Consider the following 19,668-nt stretch of genomic DNA (forward strand, 5'->3'; position numbering starts at 1 on the left):
TAAGGACTCAACTTTTGTAGTCCTGGTGCGCCGCCACAGGTATGTTCTCTGGGAGAAAGGAACAAAAAGCACTGGAGGCTGACTACGCGGGAGGGCAGTGTCTTCATCGGAAGAGCCGTGGAGAGCCTGTTCACGTAGGAACGGGTCCCCTTCCGGGTGGAGGTTTGTCATAGCATCTAGGGCCCATCCAAGCCCGAATAATCAACCGACTTTATATATATCCCAGGAGAGTGCGAGAATCACCGGGCTGTTGACTGCTTTCGAAAACCCCACACCGAGTTTCCCTACCTCAGCTAGTAGGATTTTGTCTGACAGAAAACTAGAACCTGTGCACGCCTAGACTTTCAAACTGCTCGAAGTCACGCCTCCTAGGAACCAGAAGCCTCCGCTAGCTACCGGACGGCCACTTATAAGGGGCGGGGCCTCAGCGAAAACTATAACCCCCAGAATGCAGCGCGGAGCTTCCGGTTTCCGGCAAGAGGGCCAGAGTGAGTGTTTACACCGGCGGCTCTCTGCGGCCGGGTTCCTTCCGCGGGACGGGTGAGGGCGCAGGGCCCCCTGGGCGCGCGGGGCTCTCGTGGGTCTGGAGTAGCTAACTGGTTCCACAGGAGAGGTGGGGTTGCCAACAGTGTCCCTACTCACGATTAGGTATCTGTGACCTTGGGCCAAGTGACTTGAGCTGAATCTTGATTACTGATCTGAAAAATATGGATGGCCATGCCTGCCCCAGGGGACAGCTGTGAGGACCGAGATCGCTATACGAAAAACCCAACTCCTTCCTCGCTTTAAACCGAAGGTGGACAGTATCTTGAGGTCTGCTGGGTAGAGTCATAGCTTTTTCTTATCCTTGGCTATACCGCAAGGGGCCTCTTCGGAGGAAGCCTTGGCAATAACAAGGACTTGTCATGCGTTGCAAAGCTCTTGCACCCTTTGAGTTTTTCGATTTATTTTGTGGGCATTGATATATGCCAGGCTGGGGGACGGTGAATTAGAAAAGCTTTAGTCTTGGCTTCCAAGGCTGTCAATAATGCGGGGGAGGGGCACAGATAATAGGGGAGAGGTGAGAAATTGAGAAATAAGTCTTACAAGGAAAAAGCAGCAAAGAGAAAATATCTTTTTCAGGTTGGCATCAGGTAATGAAGCTGGCTGACTAGCCACTTGTCCTCAAATCTATTGATTTGTGTTGCTCTTTTGCCTTGAGGGAACAGGGAATGTGTGACCAAGAGAAGAAAAAGAGGGCATGGAAACGATGGGTTTGTGTGGTCTTAGTAGGAGTTTGCTAAGAGACTAAAAAGGGAAGTGAATTTACATGCAGAGACAGGAGGTGAGCAGAGGTATATAGGGACAGTTTTGTTATGAAGTAGACTTACCCTGTTGTTATAAGTGGGGCAGGGCTAGTGGGAGTCAGAATGAATGGGTCTTTAATCCAGGCTGTGGAGTTTACACCTGTACACAGAGGTACTTGGGGGTCAATGAAGGCATTCAAAGCAGTGAAGTCATTTGTCAGATCTGTGTTTTAAACAATAAAACATTGGGTGGTGCCGTGGATCTTTGATATGGGGAGGCAAGAAAGGCAAGGACTTGTTAAAACTGTTGTAATAGTGGAAACGCTGGGCGGTGGTGGCCCACGTCTGTAATCCCAGCACTCGGGAGGCAGAGGCAGGCAGATCTCTGTGGTTCCAAGCCAGCCTGGTCTACAGAGCGAGTTCCAGGACAGCCTCCGAAGCTACAGAGAAACCCTGTCTAGAAAACCAACCAACCAACTATTGGTGAAATTATTAAGGCCACTCCACGTAGTTAAAAGGGAGGTTTATTTTGTGGGGTAACTTACAAATGAAGGGATAGGTTGCAGGGTCTGGAAAAGGTATAGCGCAGTCTGGCGGTGTTCTCTGGAGAACTCTGCTCGGTCTACCTCCAGCATCCAGGGTCCCGGAACCAAGAGAGAGACCTCCTCTCGATCCTCTGTCTTCCGTTTTCTTCTCCGCCCTGCCTTGTGGGCGTGATCATTACTGAAGCCTCAATGGGGGTTAGAACTTCCTGGCCAATGCTGGGATGGCTATCCACTACAACCAACCAAACAAACAAATAATAAATAAATGAATAAGTAAATAAATAAAAATTGAAGGTGGAAACCAGAAATCAGTGTGTAAAAGGAGTGTTGGATGATCTTGCTCGAACCTCACAACATTCCTATCAGAATGGTCTTTTATGCCCACTTTAAAGGTGAAGAAACTGAGGCATAGAGAAATCCTTTGCTGTCCACTGCAAGAGGAATAAAGGGAGGACACTAGGTTCTAGTCCTAGCTTCTTAATGTTACACCTTGTGCTTTTGTAGCAGTATTGCCCTGAACTTATCTTTCATTTAGCCTGGTTGCAGGAAGGGGATGAGTAGGATTTGTCCTTTAACCATTAATGCCTTATTCTTTTACAGGGAGAAAGAGAGAGCGCGAAAGAGAGAGTATGTCTCTCTCAGACTGGCATCTGGCAGTGAAGCTGGCTGACCAGCCACTCGCCCCCAAATCAATTCTTCAATTGCCAGAGACAGAACTAGGAGAATATTCGCTCGGGGGCTATAGCATTTCATTTCTAAAGCAGCTTATTGCTGGCAAGCTCCAGGAATCTGTTCCAGACCCGGAGCTGATTGGTGAGTCCTGGAGCTGGGTTGCTGCTCTGGCCTCCTCTGGGAGACGGATTAAAAGAGTAAATTAAGGGCTTGTGATTAGTTGCTTCATAATGTTAACACTCCAGAGTAAATTTTACATGCGTAGAAACGCAAAACATATGACAAAACTATGGTTTGCCACTTTAGTCATGTGTTACATTGAACTACTTCGTTATGATGCTCAACTATGACATCGTTGAGGTCCTTCTCTTGAGAGAGCAAAATTAGGGGTAAGTTGAGCAAAGAGTTGCTGATGAGACAAGACTCCTCAATCTATCACTTAGAAGGATTTTTATTTGCCTTAATGGCTGATTGAAGGGGAGGCAGCCAAACAGGAATGAGGTTGGCAAGGCATTTCCAGTGGAGGAAGGAGTGGTTTAAGTCAGTTCAGTCAAATTAGATTATAAATGTAATTTAAGCTAGTCAAGGGTTCCAGCTGGTGAAAAAAAACATGTTTCCTATCACAGGTGGATTAGATTCACCCTTTTTGGTTGCTACATTTTTTTCCATTTATTGAGATTAAGTACTCTCTACAGTATTGAGTTTTAGACTCTTCTGTGGATGTATTTCTTAAATAAGCATTTGTGCTTGATAACAGTTGTTTAAAATGTTGGATTTTATTTGTTTATTTGTTTTTGAGATAGGGTCTCACTTTGTAGCCAGGACTGGCCTGGAAATCACTTTATAGACCAGGCTGGCCCGAACTCACTGCTTGCCTCAGCTTCCTCTGCTGGGATAAAAGAGTCCAACACCACACCTGGCCAAAACTGTATTTCTTGATAGCCCCACAACACACACAGGTGCTAACTGTTGCATCCAGGGCCTTGTACATGCTAGGAAAGCAGTCTGCTACTGAGCTGTACCCAAAGCCTGTTTATATGAATTTTTTTTTTTTTTTTAAATGTAAAAGTAGGATCTTGCTAAATTGCCCAGGCTGGCCTCAAATCTGGGATTACAGATGCATGTCACTGCACCTGAGAGAGTATCTTCTTTTGTATGTAAGTGGTGCATACATGTATGTGCAGGGTCCAGCCTCAGCTTGAGTTCAGGTCCTGAGGCGGGGAAGGGGTGTTGGCACAAGGAAAATGTCTGACCACCAAGTGGATTGTACTCAAGTGGCCCCGAATAGCTCAGGCTGCCTTTATACTTAAACAGAGGGGTTTTTTGTTTGTTTGTTTATTTTTTCTTACCAGGGTTACATGAACAGCTTTATTATTGGCTCCTATTTTTGACTTTAAGAAATACATCATAATTTAAGTAATACATCATGATCAATATGAAAGCCCCCATTGTTCCCCTTGTGCTTCCCCAAATACACCTTCCCACTCTCTACATAGCCTTATTCTAGACACAGAGTTCAGCATTTTTGCAGGCTTAACTAAATATCGAGACAGACACATCCTGCTCTGCAGCACTTACATGAGCAGGCAGCTACTGAGGTTACAAAAGTAAAAAGTAGTAGACGTGGGCACAATGCTTTAAGGACAACATTCAAACCCAGACAGTTCTTTCATGTCTGTAAGATATGCTTTTATACAGTGTCCTTTTCTACAAGAGGGTCCCATGTCTCAGTCTCTCTGTAAAAGGCAGATGTTGATAAAGCACTCTTTTCCCATCTCACTCTACCATACTTCTTCCACGAATATAAGCTCCTGTGTATGGTAAAGATTTGGATCTATCCATCCCAAATTTTGCATTGCATTTTTTCCTCTTGGAGCATGCCAGATCCTACCAGTGATTCTATGCTTGGTGTCCAGGGAACTTACTCTCAACAGTTGGCACTATGTGTATTCCTGAGGCTTTCTCCCTAGTCTGCCCTGCTCTCCTTTCCAGAACTGTGAGACATGGTTAATGTTCCAGGTCTTGTTTTCTCATATGTACCTAACTATCTCCATTGAGTCAAAAAAGTTCCCAGGATTGGGAATTGTAGTTAGTAGGTAAGATATTTAAGAAGCATTAACCACCTGTTGAAACTTAGGGGAAAATATTTGAGAAAGAGCAGAATTTCCAGGGGAAATTATAGCTATTGCATGTGTAACTGACAAAGTAAAACTAAAAACCACCCCAAAGAATCACCAATATAATGAGAGAGAAAAGAGCCTGCAAACCACACGAATTTTGCAAATTCCTGTGCTGTCCTGTGGACTACTGGTCCTTGCCAAGTGAGAGTCCATCCGTTTCCACTGGTGCCTTGCCCTGTGGAAACCCGTTAGACAGGTAGTCATATGCTGATTGGAGACTAGGCTTGCACAGCTCCCAATGTTTGTGCAGGCAAATGCACTTATGCGTGTACCTGAAGAGACCAGAGCAGGACATCAGGTGTTCTCTTTTCCTACTCCTCTTTATTGCCTTGAGACAAGATCTCGAACTGAACCTGAGGCTTACAGTTTGGGTTAGGCTGGATGGCCAGCAAGTTCTTGGTGTCAGCTTGCCTCTGCCATCAGTACTGGGGTTACAGGGACATGCAGCTGTGCGTGGCTTTTTGTGTGGGTGCTGGGGATTTGAACTGAGGTCCTCATGCTTGCAGAGCAAGTGCTCTTACCCACTGAGCTGTTTCCCTAGGCCCTTAGAGCTGTCCAATTAAAATTAGATTCTCAGGAGACAGAAACCAAATTGCTTTGAGAAACAAAATGTAAATGGGCAGGGTTTTTTTTTTTTTTTATTTTTTGTTTTTTGTTTTTTTTAGATCTGATCTACTGCGGTCGGAAGCTAAAAGATGACCAGACCCTTGACTTCTATGGTATTCAGCCTGGGTCCACAGTCCATGTTCTCCGAAAATCTTGGCCCGAGCCTGATCAGAAACCTGGTAAGTGAGGGTTTGACCTTAGTTATCATGGGCAGAGCTTTGTGATATTGCCAAGGGAAGAGCCTGTGTATTCTTGAGGCTGGATGCAACAAATATTTACTGAGATGATGATAGGAACAATCTTTATCCTTACTGGATTAAGCCCACTGATAGAGTTAAGTTGTGACATTGTTACTGCCAACACCATTGTTTTTTTGTTTTTTATTTTTTTTCCCCAAGACAGGGTTTCTCTGTGTAGTTTTGGTGCCTGTCCTGGACCTTGCTCTGTAGCCCAGGCTGGCCTCAAACTCACAGAGATCCGCCTGCCTCTGCCTCCCTAGTGCTGGGATTAAAGGCGTGCGCCGCCACCGCCGGCTTTATCCATTGTTTTCTAACCATGTAGGGAGTATGGGTTTATTTAAACTCTTTAGATTAACAGCGGATTCAGTTAACTTTATATCCTCTTATTGTTGCTGTGCTCATTAGACAAAGCCAGAAACTTACCCTATTTTTGTAACGCTGCAGTTGGTTCCTGTGTGAGCACATCTTCCCACAAACTCCCTCAGTTGTCGCTTTGTTCAGTAAGCTAACTACTGTTGAACTGGTAATTTATTTCCAGAAAATATGCCAGTAGCATTCAAGAAGCTCTTGGAAGAAACTATACAAAACTTAAAGCCTTTCTAGTTTATTAATAGAAAGTGCTGGTTGGAATTTACAATGTAGATTTTGTGTGTGTGTGTGTGTGTGTGTGTGTGTGTGTGTGTGTGTGTGTGTGTTTACCTTTTAGAGCTTTATTGGGAGAAAAAGGGGGAGAGAGAGAAAGGAAGAGAAAGGGAGAAACAGAGAGAGAGAGACCGCGCAGAGGGAAGAGAGCAGAAAAAGGGACGTGTTTGTGTTTTAAAAACTTCTCCACGTATAAAGTCAAGCTATGTTAAAGAGATTAGCTTTGTTAAACTAGCAGTTTGACTTATTTTTATCTTGTTTATGTCTGCTACGAGTAGTTACCAGTTTGAAAGTTACCTTTTCACTTTTAAATGTTAAGGACAAAAACATGTTTTGTATCCATATGGGAAGTGGGACATCCGAGGATTAGTCTGACACTCAAAGTCAGGCTTTGGAGTCTCACTGTTACAGGTTCACCATCATCAGACAAGGACATTCTGAGACCGTCGTGGATCAAGTGAAAAGTAAGATCCTTACCATTTCTAAACAGAGACAAACATACGAGAAATAACACATCCCTTCGCCCTGGCTGATGAGAGTGACTTCTTCCTCTGCCAATTTCAGTTTTCACCTCGCTGTAGTTTGCCTTTCTTCTTGAATAAAGCTATTAAGAGCCTAATCATAAGATTGACCCCGGAGCAAAACTGTGTTTTCCCCAGAATCATCCATCAAAGCCCAAATCCTCTGGCTTTCCTAATATCCTCTGATTGAAATACCTCACAGTTCTTGGGGTGTACATTCCCCTCTATGTACTGAGCATTGGACGCAGCTTGTTCAGATATAGGATAGGTCTGTCGCTCCGCTCTTCAGCTGGAGGGCATTGACTGAAAAAATGAATGGTGATGGTTTCTGCATGCTAGTTTTTTTTTTTCCTTCAGCATCTTATCATATTCTAGTATCTTATAGATGGAGAAAAAAGATTGGAAGGATACTTATTCAGGGTCACCTAATTAAAATGAGTTAGAGCTGGGATATAAATCTAGATTATTCTGGTTTAGAAGTCTTTGTGTTTTCTTCTGGCCTGGCTGCCTCTTTCCCAAAGGGTATTATATTACAGAGATACTCAGTACTCTTAGCAGATTGTGCCTTAGGATATCCAGAGCCTTTTCCTCCTCATGTTATCTGCAAGTTTATTTTTGAAACAAATGGAATTTTTATTGGGAGGTGAATTTAAATTTAGTTCTGAAAAGAAGTTTTTTTTAAATGACAGTACTTTAGATATTTTCTCCTGCAGCATTCTTCTAAAAGGAGGTCCATTTGATGCTATACTTGTGTGGTCACAGCATAACAGAGGCCGAGGGAGGAGGCTTGCTGCCTGAAGGCCAGCCTGGTCTAAATAGTAAGACCCTGTCCCAAATAGTAGGAATGGAATAAACAGCAGCACCCCACCCCAGAGTTGGCACTGTAACAAGGAGAACTGGCAGGCAGTCTTTTTCTGCCTGATCACTTTGGGAGTCTCCATTGCAGGCTGCTGTTTCCTAAGGCTCTCACTTTATTTTATGTGTGTGTGTGTGTGTGTGTGTGTGTGTGTGTGTGTTGAGGGTTGAGCCAGGGCTTTGATTTTATCACCTAGAACTTGTAATCTTTCTTCTGCTTCCAAAGGACTGGGATTAGAAGAATAGGCCACCATACTTAGCTTAAATTATTTATTTTTTATTTCTTGGCCGTGCTGGAGATCAAGTACCCCTTCTTATTATCCCATGCCTTCCCATGTATTTTCACTTAGACATCGAAGCCCTCCTTCCAGTAAACATGTACTCTGCCTTAAGTTCCCCTCTTGGATGGTCTCCCAGGAGGTAACTTGGGCCCTATCCTCACTTGTAGTGATGACTAGCACCTTACTGGCAATCTGTGTCTCTGCCCATTATGTCATTTTATAAATATATGTTTATACGTTAGATTTAGTTTCATTTCTCCTACTATCCAAGAATTTCTAATGGGAGGGACTCTTATTTTTCACCTTCTGTGACTTGTCCAAAGCTAGAAACAAGATAAATGCTTGATTTGTTCAGTTTGTTGAATGAATAAGTTAGGTAATTTATTGTGGCATCTATTTTCCAAAGGAGATAGCCCTCATGGTCATGATGTGATTGCTGTGCTGAACTCCAGGCATGCAGTTCACTTTGCTTTGAGAGTAAAGTCTGTACAGTCTGATTATGTAGCCTAGATTACCTAAGGATACCACACTACAGTGTGACCCAGAATGAACTTCCTACCTGTTCTTATCCCTCAGATTCCTCCACTGTGAAATGAGTTATGATAGTTAGGTGACCAAATGCAGCCTGACTACTGCTAGACTTTGCTGGATATGTAGATCACAGTGTCCAGAAATCAAAAAAGAAGTTGTTGTTTGGCACAGGATAAAAGTTTGTTCATCAGAGCTTCCGAGTGCCTTGTGCTTCCTTAGTCTTTACTGGGATTCTTTTCATTGTGGCTTGTTTTTTATTTATTTCTCTATTTGTGGTGCTTAGGATCAAACACAGGCCTTAGCACAGGTTGTCAGGCACATGCTTTACCTAGCCTGATTTCTCTATCTTTTTATGAATCAAAATAATATTACAGGGGCTGGAGAGATGGCTCAGAGGTTAATAGTACTTTCTGAGGCCGAGCGGTGGTGGTGCACACTTTTAATCCCAGCACTCAGGAGACAGAGCTAGGCGGATCTCTGAGTTTGAGGCCAGCCTGGTCTACAGAGTGAGATCCAAGACAGGCACCAAAACTACACAGAGAAATCCTGTCTCAAAAAACCAATTAGTTCTTTCTGCTCTTCCAGAGGACCCTGCTTCAATTTCCAGCACCTACATGTGGTTCGCAACTAAATGTAACTCCAGTTCCAGGGATCTGGTGGCCGGGCACTCTCTTGGTACATGACATACATGTAGGCAAAACACTCATACACATAATAATTAAAAGATAAGTAAATTAAAAAAAAGAACAAAGAAACCTAAAAAAAAATTAGAGAAATCTAAAAGAAAATAATAAAGAAGAATTACTCATGAGCCTGCCCCTCCTAGAAAATGTTACTCTTTATCTTGCTCCTTCCAGCCTTAGACCATATGCAAACTGACATATTTTGCATAGTGTTACCAGAGAGTGCACATCCAACTTTGTGTTCTATTTCTTTCTCTTAACATATTGTGTCAGCGTAGTGCTATATCGTTAAGATGCCTTGGAGTGAACTTATTTTAAGTCCCTACGTAAGAGTCCACTGAGTCAATTATACATTCTTCCTTTTCAAATGTAAGAAATCTAGAATTCTTGCAATGCCTTGTTGATCAGAAAAGCCTTTTTCATGTGGCAAGATCCCCCTCTGCTGGAACTTCGTTTGTTTTATGTACTGAAGATAATTTATTGAGTGTGCAAATTTCATATTTGTGATACAGATGGGTTTCTCTGAGGTGGAGTGTGAGGAGGAAGGGACTCGTAGACCAAGTTGCACCCAGACAGATGCTGAAATGATGTGGCTGAAATGATAATGGCAGAGCCTGGGCTGTGGGATAACTAAGTGTTTTGTCCTCTAGAACCTGTGGACAAAGTGGCTGCCCTGAGGGAGTTCCGGGTGCTGCACAGTGCCCTGCACAGCAGCTCCTCCTACAGAGAGGCGGTGAGTTCCAGGAGGAGATGGTGTAAACACTGGTCATTGTTTAGCTTGGGAGCTGACAACACATTGCCACGGTAACCAAGAGTTCCTCTGGGAGGTTTTGTTTTTGTTTTTGTTTCTTCTAGACAGGGTTTCTCTGTGTAGTTTTGGTGCCTGTCCTGGTACTCACTCCGTAGACCAGGCTGGCCTGGAACTCTCAGAGATCCGCCTGGCTCTGCCTCCTGAGTGCTGGGATTAAAGGTGTGTGCCATGACTACCTGGCTTCCTCTGGGAGTTTTTGCCATGTCTGTGGGCCTGAGTAGAATCCTGTCTTTCCTCAAAGAGCCTGTCTCAGTAAGGCATTGGCTGTTGATTCCCTATGATGATAATTACACAACCTCTCAGGCTGGCCTTATGGACTGAATATGGTTACTGCTCCAGAATCCATATACCTTTTCTGATGAGACTTGATCTTTGATGTTAATGAACTGCCTATTACCTCTTAAGCATGGATTTCTCCAATGGAGAAATGAGCTGTTGACAGGCAGAATTAATACAGCTGTGAACTTCCTTTCTTATGTATACCAGTGTAAAGTAGTCATTGTATGGAGATTGGAAGGGGCTTTGCAGGCCTGGAGAAATTGTTATTGGGCTTGTGAGGAGAGCATTTGTTTTAGAAGTATTAGAAGTATAGGGATGGTGGTGAGGAACCACAGAGACTGTGTGCCATTGTAGTGGTGTGTATACAAGCATTCAGAAGGAGGAAGTCAGGAAGAGTGTGGGCACTTGATGACTGTATGGCACTAGTTAGAATGCTAAGCCATCCCTGTTTCTCCTGCAGGTCTTTAAGATGCTCAGCAATAAAGAGTCTCTGGATCAGATCATTGTGGCCACTCCAGGCCTCAGCAGTGATCCCATTGCTCTAGGTAAGTACAAGAAAAGATTTGAAGAAATGTGAGGTTTTGGAAGAGGAGAAAACTAGGAGCAAAAGAGGACTCTGACCATCTTGGGAAGCAGCACTGCTCTTGTGGGATGAGGGAACATAATCAAGGTTCATTCCACAAACTTAGCCCCTGAGGGCTCTAAGTCCTCCAGTGTGGCAACTGTGTGGCCTAAGTGCAGGAGAATGGGGAACAGGGAGCATTCCCACTGGAACAAGATACCCTTGACTTCATTTCCGCCTTTCTCAGGAGGGCTGGTTTGGGGTCCTGTTGAGTTGCTTGCTTTGAGACTTAATGCTGCTGTTTCCTTCTGGATCTGGCCAGATTTCAACTGCCTAAGAGAAATCTTGGTCTCTTCTAGGGGTTCTCCAGGACAAGGACCTCTTTTCTGTCTTTGCTGATCCCAACATGCTGGATACGTAAGTAAAGTACCATTCCTCACATGGTCAGGCTAGAAACCTGGTCATTGCCTGGGATCTCTTCTTGGAAGTCAGTTCAGTCTGTCACCAGGTCTGCTTTCAAAATGTGTCAAGATGTAAGGAACAGCAGGGGCTGCTTAAGGAATAGGAAAGCCCAAGGCAGGGGCACATGAAGCATGTCACCATGAGGCAGTGTGGGGAGGGAGGGAGGGAAGGAGAGAGAGCGTGTGCTTAGTGAGCCAGGTGGATTTCCTGTAGTAAATGTCAGGATTGTAAGCTAGGGAAAGAAGACATAGGTACACAGGACCATAAAATGTTAGAGCTGGGAGGACGGTAGTGGCTGTGTCCCCTTATTTTGCAAGTGAAGGAATTAACCCTGATCTAGGAAGAGAAAGGAGTTATCAGAAGCTGTCCATTGTATAGGACATTGTATCTGGATCCAGTTCTTAAGCCTGAGCCTACCAAGCTGTACATTTCCATTTCCCATGGTGCCTTGCCTGTAGTTTTGCTTTTTTGTTTGTGTGATGGATTTTCAGTGGATTTCAAAAGTGGAGCCTTTCTAATACTGCTAAGGACAGATCAGCAGGATGACCAAACTTCCTGGCAAAAGATGCTGAAGAATGGGCTAAATGTGGGACACTTACTTATAATCCCAGAACTCTGGAGGCAGAGCTAATCACAGTAAATTTGAGGCCATCTTGGCCTAGAGAGCAAGTTCTAAGCCAGCCAGAGCTATAGAGTGAGGCCCTATCTCAAAGCCCAAACCCAAACTAAAACAAAACAAAATCATGCTGAAGACTAAGGGATTAAGGGCAGGCCTGGGTAGCTCTGTTTTAAGGGCCACTCATACTGTCATGGGAAAAGGTGCTCTTTCCTTAGTCATTTTTTTTTTAATCCCTCTTCTAGATTGGTGCCTGCTCACCCAGCCCTGGTCAATGCCATCATCCTGGTTCTGCACTCGGTCGCAGGCAGCACCCCAATGCCAGGAGCTGACTCCTCTTCCCGAAGCATGCCCTCCAGCTCGTACCGAGATATGCCAGGTGAGGCCCCTCAGGAGCTGGTAGTGGCCCAGGGATTTGCTTTACTCAGCAGCTATGTATAGTGTTGGCATAGGGCGTGAGTCAGGAAGTGCATCTGTCCTGTAATTTTCCAAGGGGAGAGATGAAATATGAATTTGGAGCGTAACTTGAGCTGAGATCTGGAGCTGCGCCTTTCTGTTCTTCCTCCTGGAATCTGTTCACTCTCCTGCAGGTGGCTTCCTGTTTGACGGGCTCTCGGATGATGAGGACGACTTTCACCCAGTGAGTGGCATGGCAGCCTGCCCCTTGCGGGAGATGGTCCTGGGAACCAGCTTCTCCTTAGGACCTGCTATTTCCAAGGCTGGGAAGTGGCCACAGGGACCTTTGGGGCCAAGGCCATGTCTTCTTACTCCTTTTGAAAGGAGGGACCTTAGGAAGTCTTCCTGGGAACTGTGGGACCATGGGTATGGTCCTTTTATCCTAATTCTGGATACTTCTTTTTCCAGAGCACCCGGTCTACGCCCTCTAGCAGTACACCCAGCTCCCGCCCGGCCTCCCTGGGGTACAGTGGAGCTGCTGGGCCCCGCCCCATCACCCAGAGTGAGCTGGCCACTGCCCTGGCCCTGGCCAGTACTCCAGAGAGCAGCTCTCACACACCGACTCCTGGCACCCAGGTATGGAGAGAGTTGGAAACCTTAAGTACAGGCTGCCAAAAGCAAAACTCCCTGCAGTAGGTAAGACCCCTGGTGCTAGATCTTTTTGCACTAAATCCTGGAGCCTGGTGGGGATTTCTCAACTGTGGTTCAGGTGACTCCCTTTTTCACTTACTTGCCTTTAGGACTCAAAAGTCCAGTTTTAGCACAAGCCTGGTTGTTCCCTCTTCCTTATCCCCAGTAGGGACTAGATATCACTGGAGTAAGGTTCTTGCTGATGATTTGTTCTGTCTCCAAAGCTACCTCTCTCAATACTGGGGTTCTAGATTGGGCCTGAGGTCTCAGAGTTCTTTTCCCTGGAGTAAAAGAGCATGGGACCTTTTATGTCCACATAGATTCTTTAAGGTAGCCCATAATATAGTGTGGTTGTCTCATAATAGACCCCTGTTGGTAGGCAGGAGTTAGGTACCCCAGGAGTAATGTGCAGTCATGTGGCAACACCGACTGTCTGCTGTGAAACTGAGATGGCTGTGGAGCAATGCTGACTGTTTATTTGAATCTAGGGCCATTCTTCAGGCACCTCGCCAATGTCCTCTGGTGTCCAGTCAGGAACGCCCATCACCAACGATCTTTTTAGCCAAGCCCTCCAGCATGCCCTGCAGGCCTCTGGGCAGCCCAGCCTTCAGGTGAGTCTCCACATGTTCATGTAGTCCCCTAGTTTGGCATACTGAGCCTTTTTCTGCACCCTGGAGGGCCTTCCCTCTAGGAACACCAGGGGCAAATGAATGGCAGCATGACAGGTGAGCCTTCCCAGAAAGGCAGTTATTCTTGTGACTTCTCATTCTTGCCTGAGTGACTGTGGCCTGACTCCTGTGATCATGAGGAAGTTTTGTGTGGTTTGTTGTTGTTGTTGTTTTGTTTTGTTTTTGTTTTTGTTTTTCTGAGATAGGGTTTCTCTGCGTAGCTTTGGAGCCTGTCCTGGAACTCTGTAGACCAGGCTGGCTTCGAACTCATAGAGGTCTGCCTGCCTCCCAAGTGCTGGGATTAAAGATGTATGACACCACTGCTTGGCAAGGAAGTTTTAGTTATCATTCATTTAGTGAGCATTGACTGGACAGTGAGCACACATATTATGGGGCTAGGTTGAGCTGCTGGAGTTCAAATCGAGCCTGTTTCATGTTCCTGCTGTGGAAGTGCACCATGCAGGCACACATTTGGGAAACATCTTGGTGAGAAGCTCAGCTGTTTGGGGTAAGGGCCTGAGTCCAGCAGAACTAAGAGAGACTTAAGCTGATTGATAGAGCTAAGTTTGGTAAGCTAGGTAGGGATGGGTTGTTTGTGATGGGGAGGGGATAATTTCCAGACAGAGGCAACTGCCTGATGGAACAGACGTTTATAGATGTATGTGATATATAGTTAGAAATCAGTGTTGGCATAGAACATCCTGAGATGGGATCAGAGAAAGAGAGTAGAAGCCTAGGTGTAAGGGGCCTTGAATGCTGGTCCAAGGAGGTTAGATTTGATCTGGTAGTTATTAGGAGTCCTTAGAAGCTTTAAAGAGAAAAGGTCACCCTAGCAGCTAAGTGGAGCATCAAAGTGTTAGCATTGTATCTTACACCTTCAAGTATGAGCTGTTTGCTTTATGCCTGCTTCATAGTCTGTGGGGGAAGCATAATTCTGAAATTTCTTTGGGTCCCACAGCTATGAAGTCGTAAAACCAGGACACAAGCCTGTGTGGTTTTCATGATTGCATGTGGTACTCATGGGCAGTGCAAGTGATCGGACGGCCTGTGTTTGCTGATTTCATCTCCAAACAGATGCCTGTTCACGGGGCTCCAAAGCTCTAGGCTCTCACTGGCTCTGCCTGGTGTAAAGTGAAGCCAAGATGACACGTGTGCATTTTTCTACCTTCCGTAGCCTTACCCCTGTTTACCTCTGCATTTCTCCCCACTGCCTTCTCACGCGTGAAGTTCTCCGTAAGTTACACATTTCCTTCCTGTGACGAGGTAGGCAGGAATGCAACTATGAAGTGCTAGGAAAAAATATGTGGGCAAATCTCTTTCAGTCCTTAGAACAGGGAAAGCTGCTCATGGCTGAAATTCAGAGTATAGGAGCCATTACCTGCAGTCATTCTAAATTTTGAATTGTCAAGGTGAAAATTGATTCCTGGAAAACCAAAGCCCAAAAAAAAAAAAAATCAACAGCAAGCTGGGTGGTGGTGCACGCCTTTAATCCCAGCACTAGGGAGGCAGAGCCAGGCAGATCTCTGTGAGCTTGAGGCCAGCCTGGTCTACAGAGCGAGATCTAGGACACCAAAACTACACAGAGAAACTCTGTCTTGAAAAATAAACAAAGCAACAACAACAACAAATTCAACAGCAAAACCTAAGCAAAGTCTTAAGGCTGACAAGTTGTAGCCCTGTCAGACAAGTGTCACATGCTCCTGAAATAGAGCAGCTTCAGACCCACCACTTCCTGGAAAAGTGGAAAAGGGTATGAATAGACTATTTACTAAAAAGGAAGTATGGCTGTATGCACACAGAGTTCCTAGCAGTCCCATTTCTCAGAAACTGTCCTGGAGCTGTTTGTGTATATAGAAAATGATTGTTTCATAACACTGCATTGTTTGTAATGGCAGAAAATTGCAGCCAACTGGGAGCTGGACTATTATTATGTGCTTACTAAATAAGTTTTTGTATTAAGGCATGGTGGCACACTGTGATCTCAACACTTAAAAAGTTGAGTTAGGAATATTATGAGTTGGTGACTAGCCTATTATATATATAATAGGAAAACTTTTTTTTTTTTTTTTTTGAGCTGAGGATCGAACCCAGGGCCTTGTGCTTGCTAGGCGAGTGCTCTACCACTGAGCTAAATCCCCAACCTAGGAAAACTCTTAAAAAAAACAAAACAAAGGGGCTAGAGAGTTGGCTCAGAGGTTAAGAGCACTGACTGATCTTCCAGAGGTCCTGAGTTCAATTCCCAGCACCCATTTGGTGGCTCATCTTCGATGAGATCTGGCACCCTCTTCCGTATACATAATAAATAAATAAATCTTTAAAAATTTTTTTTTAATTTAAAAAACAACAACAAAAAAACAAAACAAAATTTTTTTGTGTATGTGCTGGCTAGTTTTTATGTCAACTTGACACAGTCTGGCGTCATCGGAAAGGAGGAGACCTCAATTGAGAAATTCTTCCATAAGATCCAACTATACACAAGCCTGGGGAGCATTTTCTTATTTAGTGATTGATGGGAGAAGGGCTCAGCCCACTGTGGATGGTTCCATCCTTGGGCTGATGGTCCTGGATTCTATAAGAAAGCAGGCTGAGCAAGCCATGAGGAGCAAGCCAGTAAGTAGCACCCCTCTGTGGCCTCTGCATCAGCTCCTGCCTCCAGGTTCCTGCCCTGTTGGGGTACCTACTCTAGCTTTCCTCAGTGGTGGATTTAAAAGCTGTAAGGTGAAATAAACCCTTTTCTCCCCAGTTACTTTTATCACAATGGCAGAAACTCTGACTAATACAGTGTACCAGCACAGAAAGAAGGTGGAAGCTGGGAGATTGAGAGTTCAAGGGCATCCTCGACTGTGTAGTCAGTTCGAGGCCAGCCTGGGCTACAGGAGATCCTTTATCAAATATCCAAAAGAAAAGAAAAACTTTAAGAAACAACTCAACATACTTATTTTTGTTGATTTTGTTCTTTGACAAGTTCATACACATATTGCATATAATTTATTCTGATTACTCTCTTGCACCCTCTTATATCTCCCTCTCATCCCTATCAAATCTTCCTAACACCACTACTAGTCTCTTTCCAAGATTCATGACTTTGGTTGGGTTTGGTTTTGTGTCCCATTAGTGACCAGGCCTTCTGTATAAGCACTGCATTGGGACTATCCAATGGAGCCTGGTGGGGTCACCAGTGGGCACACAACTGAAGACAATGACCCCGCCCCCCTCCTTGACTCTTACCAGTAGTTCAGCCTTGTGAGGGATGCCCCCCATCCCTGAATGTTGATCAGCCCATTGTTCTGCTTTGATTTTCACATTATTTAACTTATTATTGTGTGTGTGTGTGTGTGTGTGTGTGTGTGTGTGTGTGTGTGTGTGTCTTGCAGCATTGTGTGGGTTCCAGGGATTGAACTCAGATCATCTGGTTCACAAAGTAAGCACTTTTACCCATGAGCCATCTTACCGGTCTTCCCGGGCCTTTTTGCAGGCTCAGTCAGTGCGGGCATCCACGGCTGCCGTGAATTCATTATTGTAATGGTTGTGTCTTGCCTAGAGGAGGACATTTTGTAGCCCTTCTTCCAGTGCTGTCTTTTCTTTCCACCCCTCCTCTGAAGTGTCTTCTGAGCCTTAGAGGGAATGGGATAAGTGTCTAGTTTTAGGGATGAGCACTAAAGCACCTTGTACAGCCATGAATCTCTTTATTCACCACTATTCACTGGAAAGAGAGGCCTCCCTGACTGAACGTGTGTGTGTAAGCATAAATATTGAGAAGGGCAGTTTAGTACCGCGTCAGTTTATCTAGATAACAGCATTCAGCCCTTTTCCCTTAGGGCTTATGATCTTCCAAGCATGGGGGTTTGGTCAGATTTACCATACCAGACAGATTCCCTCCTAAAGAGTGGTTGTTTACCCCTATAACAGCAATGTGACTGTTGTTCGAGAGGGGTACATCTTACCTGGCAAGTGGTCTCATAGTTTATAGGGTTCACAGACGGATAAGACCATTGATGCCTTTTCTCCTTCAGCAGCCTGCCTAGTACCTTTGGGACTTTGAAAGCTATCCAGGAGGGAGGAAGCTTCCAGCTCAGTGCCACTGTTATTTATTTCTCTGTATCCTGCTGCAGAAGTGTGTGGTGTCTTCAGTGATAGGGTCTGATTGTCTAGTTCTGGTGGTCAACCAAGAGGGATGGCAAGAACCTGTGTTGTTTGGGGGAGCTCTGGTGCCTCCCTGATCAATAACTCCCTAATTGGTATCCCACCCTCGGCACTGGTGTTTTGTTTAATAACCCAGAGCTTCTAGGAGCAGCTTTTTCCAGCCATGAAAGGCATCTTAATAGATTTCCATGTGACTTTTTGTACCCCCTTTGTTTTTTGTTAACCAGCCGCCTCTTCTGTCTCAACACCTCTTCCTTGTTTAAACCTTCCCATCCCAGTGCCCCATCTCTGCTTTCATAGCACCTACATCCTACATTCTGCTTTCCTCCTCTCTCCTAAGGCAGCCTCCTCCAGTGGCCCTCTATAGTTTCATGATGTCTACAATTACTCTTTTGTTTTTAAGGCTCACCAAACTTGAATTAGGGATGCCCTGCCTTGACTTCACCCCTGACTTAAAGCTAATTTTAATATTTATTCCGTGTGTGTGTGTGTGTGTGTGTGTGTGTGTGTGTGTGTGTATGTGTGCGTGCATGTGTGTATGTATATGTGTGTGCGTGTGTAGATAACAGGTTTTGGAACTTAGACATGGAGTAATCTGTGCGTTTTCTTTACTGTAAAACTTCATTTGTTCTCTGCACCTTTAAGTGTATCTTCAGTCTTCCTGAAGCGCCTGTGGTATGGTTTTGCTGTGGGTCTCCTCTCTTCCTGTCTATCCTGAAAACAACCCTAAGGCTGACTGTTCCATGGAGCCCAGCTAACACCTTTGCCTGCCCTATCTTCCCACAGAGCCAGTGGCAGCCTCAGCTGCAGCAGTTGCGTGACATGGGCATCCAGGATGACGAACTGAGCCTCCGTGCCCTTCAGGCCACTGGAGGGGATATCCAAGCAGCCCTGGAGCTGATCTTTGCTGGAGGAGCCCCATGAACTTCTAGTACCGAAGTGCCTAGCAAGTTGCAGAGGCAATTCCTAGAGGGAGGCACTTGTGAAGTTGCCTCCAGCTCCCCACCCTCCCAATATATCTGATGGTCTACTCACCTGCTGTGTCCAATGCTTGGCCTTCCTTTTGATCTCAACTGGTGGGAACAGCTGGGCAAACAAGATGTATGGTTTTGGTGCTGTGGCATCAGGGGTCAGGTTGACAGGTTGACACCCCTCCCCCCTTGGTTTGGGCCCTGGGTAGGAGGTTTTGGACCAGTGTCATGGGGGTACTGTGTAATACTCACATTCACCTTAGAGACAAGTCCCTAGCAGTAGCACCCATGTGTTTTGGTGCTTTAGAACCCGAAGCTGGAGCCAGGCTACAACCCAGTCTTCATAGTAGCTGCTGAGTTAGAGTTAAGGCCAGAAGAAACTACCACTTGTGATGAAAGTCTAGGGAGTGACCAGGTGGATTCTGGGTGTGGCAGGAGAGAATGTTTGTCAAATGATTCCATGTCCCTATACTGGCTGTGTCTTTACAAACATCCTTTGATGTATATTCTGTAATCCAGGACTCAAATTGTTTCAGGAAGTGTGTCCCTTTCCTGTGTCCTAAAGGCATAAAGACAAGAGCAGTTAAAAACAATGCTAATGAGACCAGTACAGACAGAGCTGAGCTTTAATACTGAAGCTATTATAATGTATATTATTGAAGACAGCTGCTGCTCATCTGTGCTCTCGTTCCCCTTGACAGTGTTCCTGGGGCATTTCCTGCAGCATTGTAGACATGTCCCAGTTGGCCAAGCGGGCTTCATGTGCTTCTCATCTGTTTAGGAGAATGTCTTTACTGTCAGTGGTGCTTGGACTCATTGGAAACAAGTGTTGTGGGTGGGCAGGAGGTCAGAGGGCTGTCCCTGCCTTGGTCTTGGCACGCCATCTCCAGTCCTGGCCATTTGGCTCCTGCTTGTCTCCTCTTGGGAAAGAAAGTTTTTCATGAATGTATCTATACTCTTTTTTACCACAAGGAGCCATATGGAACTGTTCTGTGCCATTTTCTTCACCAGTACAGTTTTAGTTATTTG

At 45.1% G+C, this 19,668-nt stretch overlaps 1 protein-coding gene across 3 annotated transcripts; it reads left to right on the forward strand.

Moving 5' to 3' along the window:
* Nucleotides 1-462: 462 nt before the first annotated feature.
* On the forward strand, nt 463-18,702 carry Ubl7 (ubiquitin like 7). 3 transcript variants are annotated; one of them, XM_036193868.1, is made up of 11 exons: nt 463-540; nt 2,432-2,644; nt 5,349-5,468; nt 9,692-9,774; nt 10,592-10,676; nt 11,053-11,110; nt 12,017-12,150; nt 12,362-12,411; nt 12,636-12,803; nt 13,346-13,468; nt 18,455-18,702. In XM_036193868.1, the coding sequence occupies exons 2-11, from the start codon at nt 2,461-2,463 to the stop codon at nt 18,590-18,592; spliced, it is 1,143 nt and encodes a 380-aa protein (XP_036049761.1). In that variant the 5' UTR covers nt 463-540; nt 2,432-2,460; the 3' UTR covers nt 18,593-18,702. The 3 variants fall into 3 exon arrangements, with proteins under 3 accessions (XP_036049761.1, XP_036049759.1, XP_036049760.1); XM_036193866.1 differs by having other exon boundaries at nt 463-488; XM_036193867.1 differs by lacking the exon at nt 463-540 and adding an exon at nt 634-813.
* The last annotated feature ends 966 nt before the right edge of the window (nt 18,703-19,668 follow it).

Source organism: Onychomys torridus, chromosome 7 (genome assembly GCF_903995425.1).
Source record: "Onychomys torridus chromosome 7, mOncTor1.1, whole genome shotgun sequence".
Lineage (NCBI taxonomy): Eukaryota > Metazoa > Chordata > Mammalia > Rodentia > Cricetidae > Onychomys > Onychomys torridus.

Excerpts from the sequence above, each read along its gene's own strand:
- Ubl7 (XM_036193868.1), top strand. The coding sequence starts at position 2,461 with ATGTCTCTCTCAGACTGGCATCTGGCAGTGAAGCTGGCTGACCAGCCA. Across the intron at positions 2,645-5,348 it reads TCCAGACCCGGAGCTGATTG|ATCTGATCTACTGCGGTCGG; the intron begins GTGAGTCCTGGA and ends TGTTTTTTTTAG. Across the intron at positions 12,412-12,635 it reads ATGAGGACGACTTTCACCCA|AGCACCCGGTCTACGCCCTC; the intron begins GTGAGTGGCATG and ends TTCTTTTTCCAG.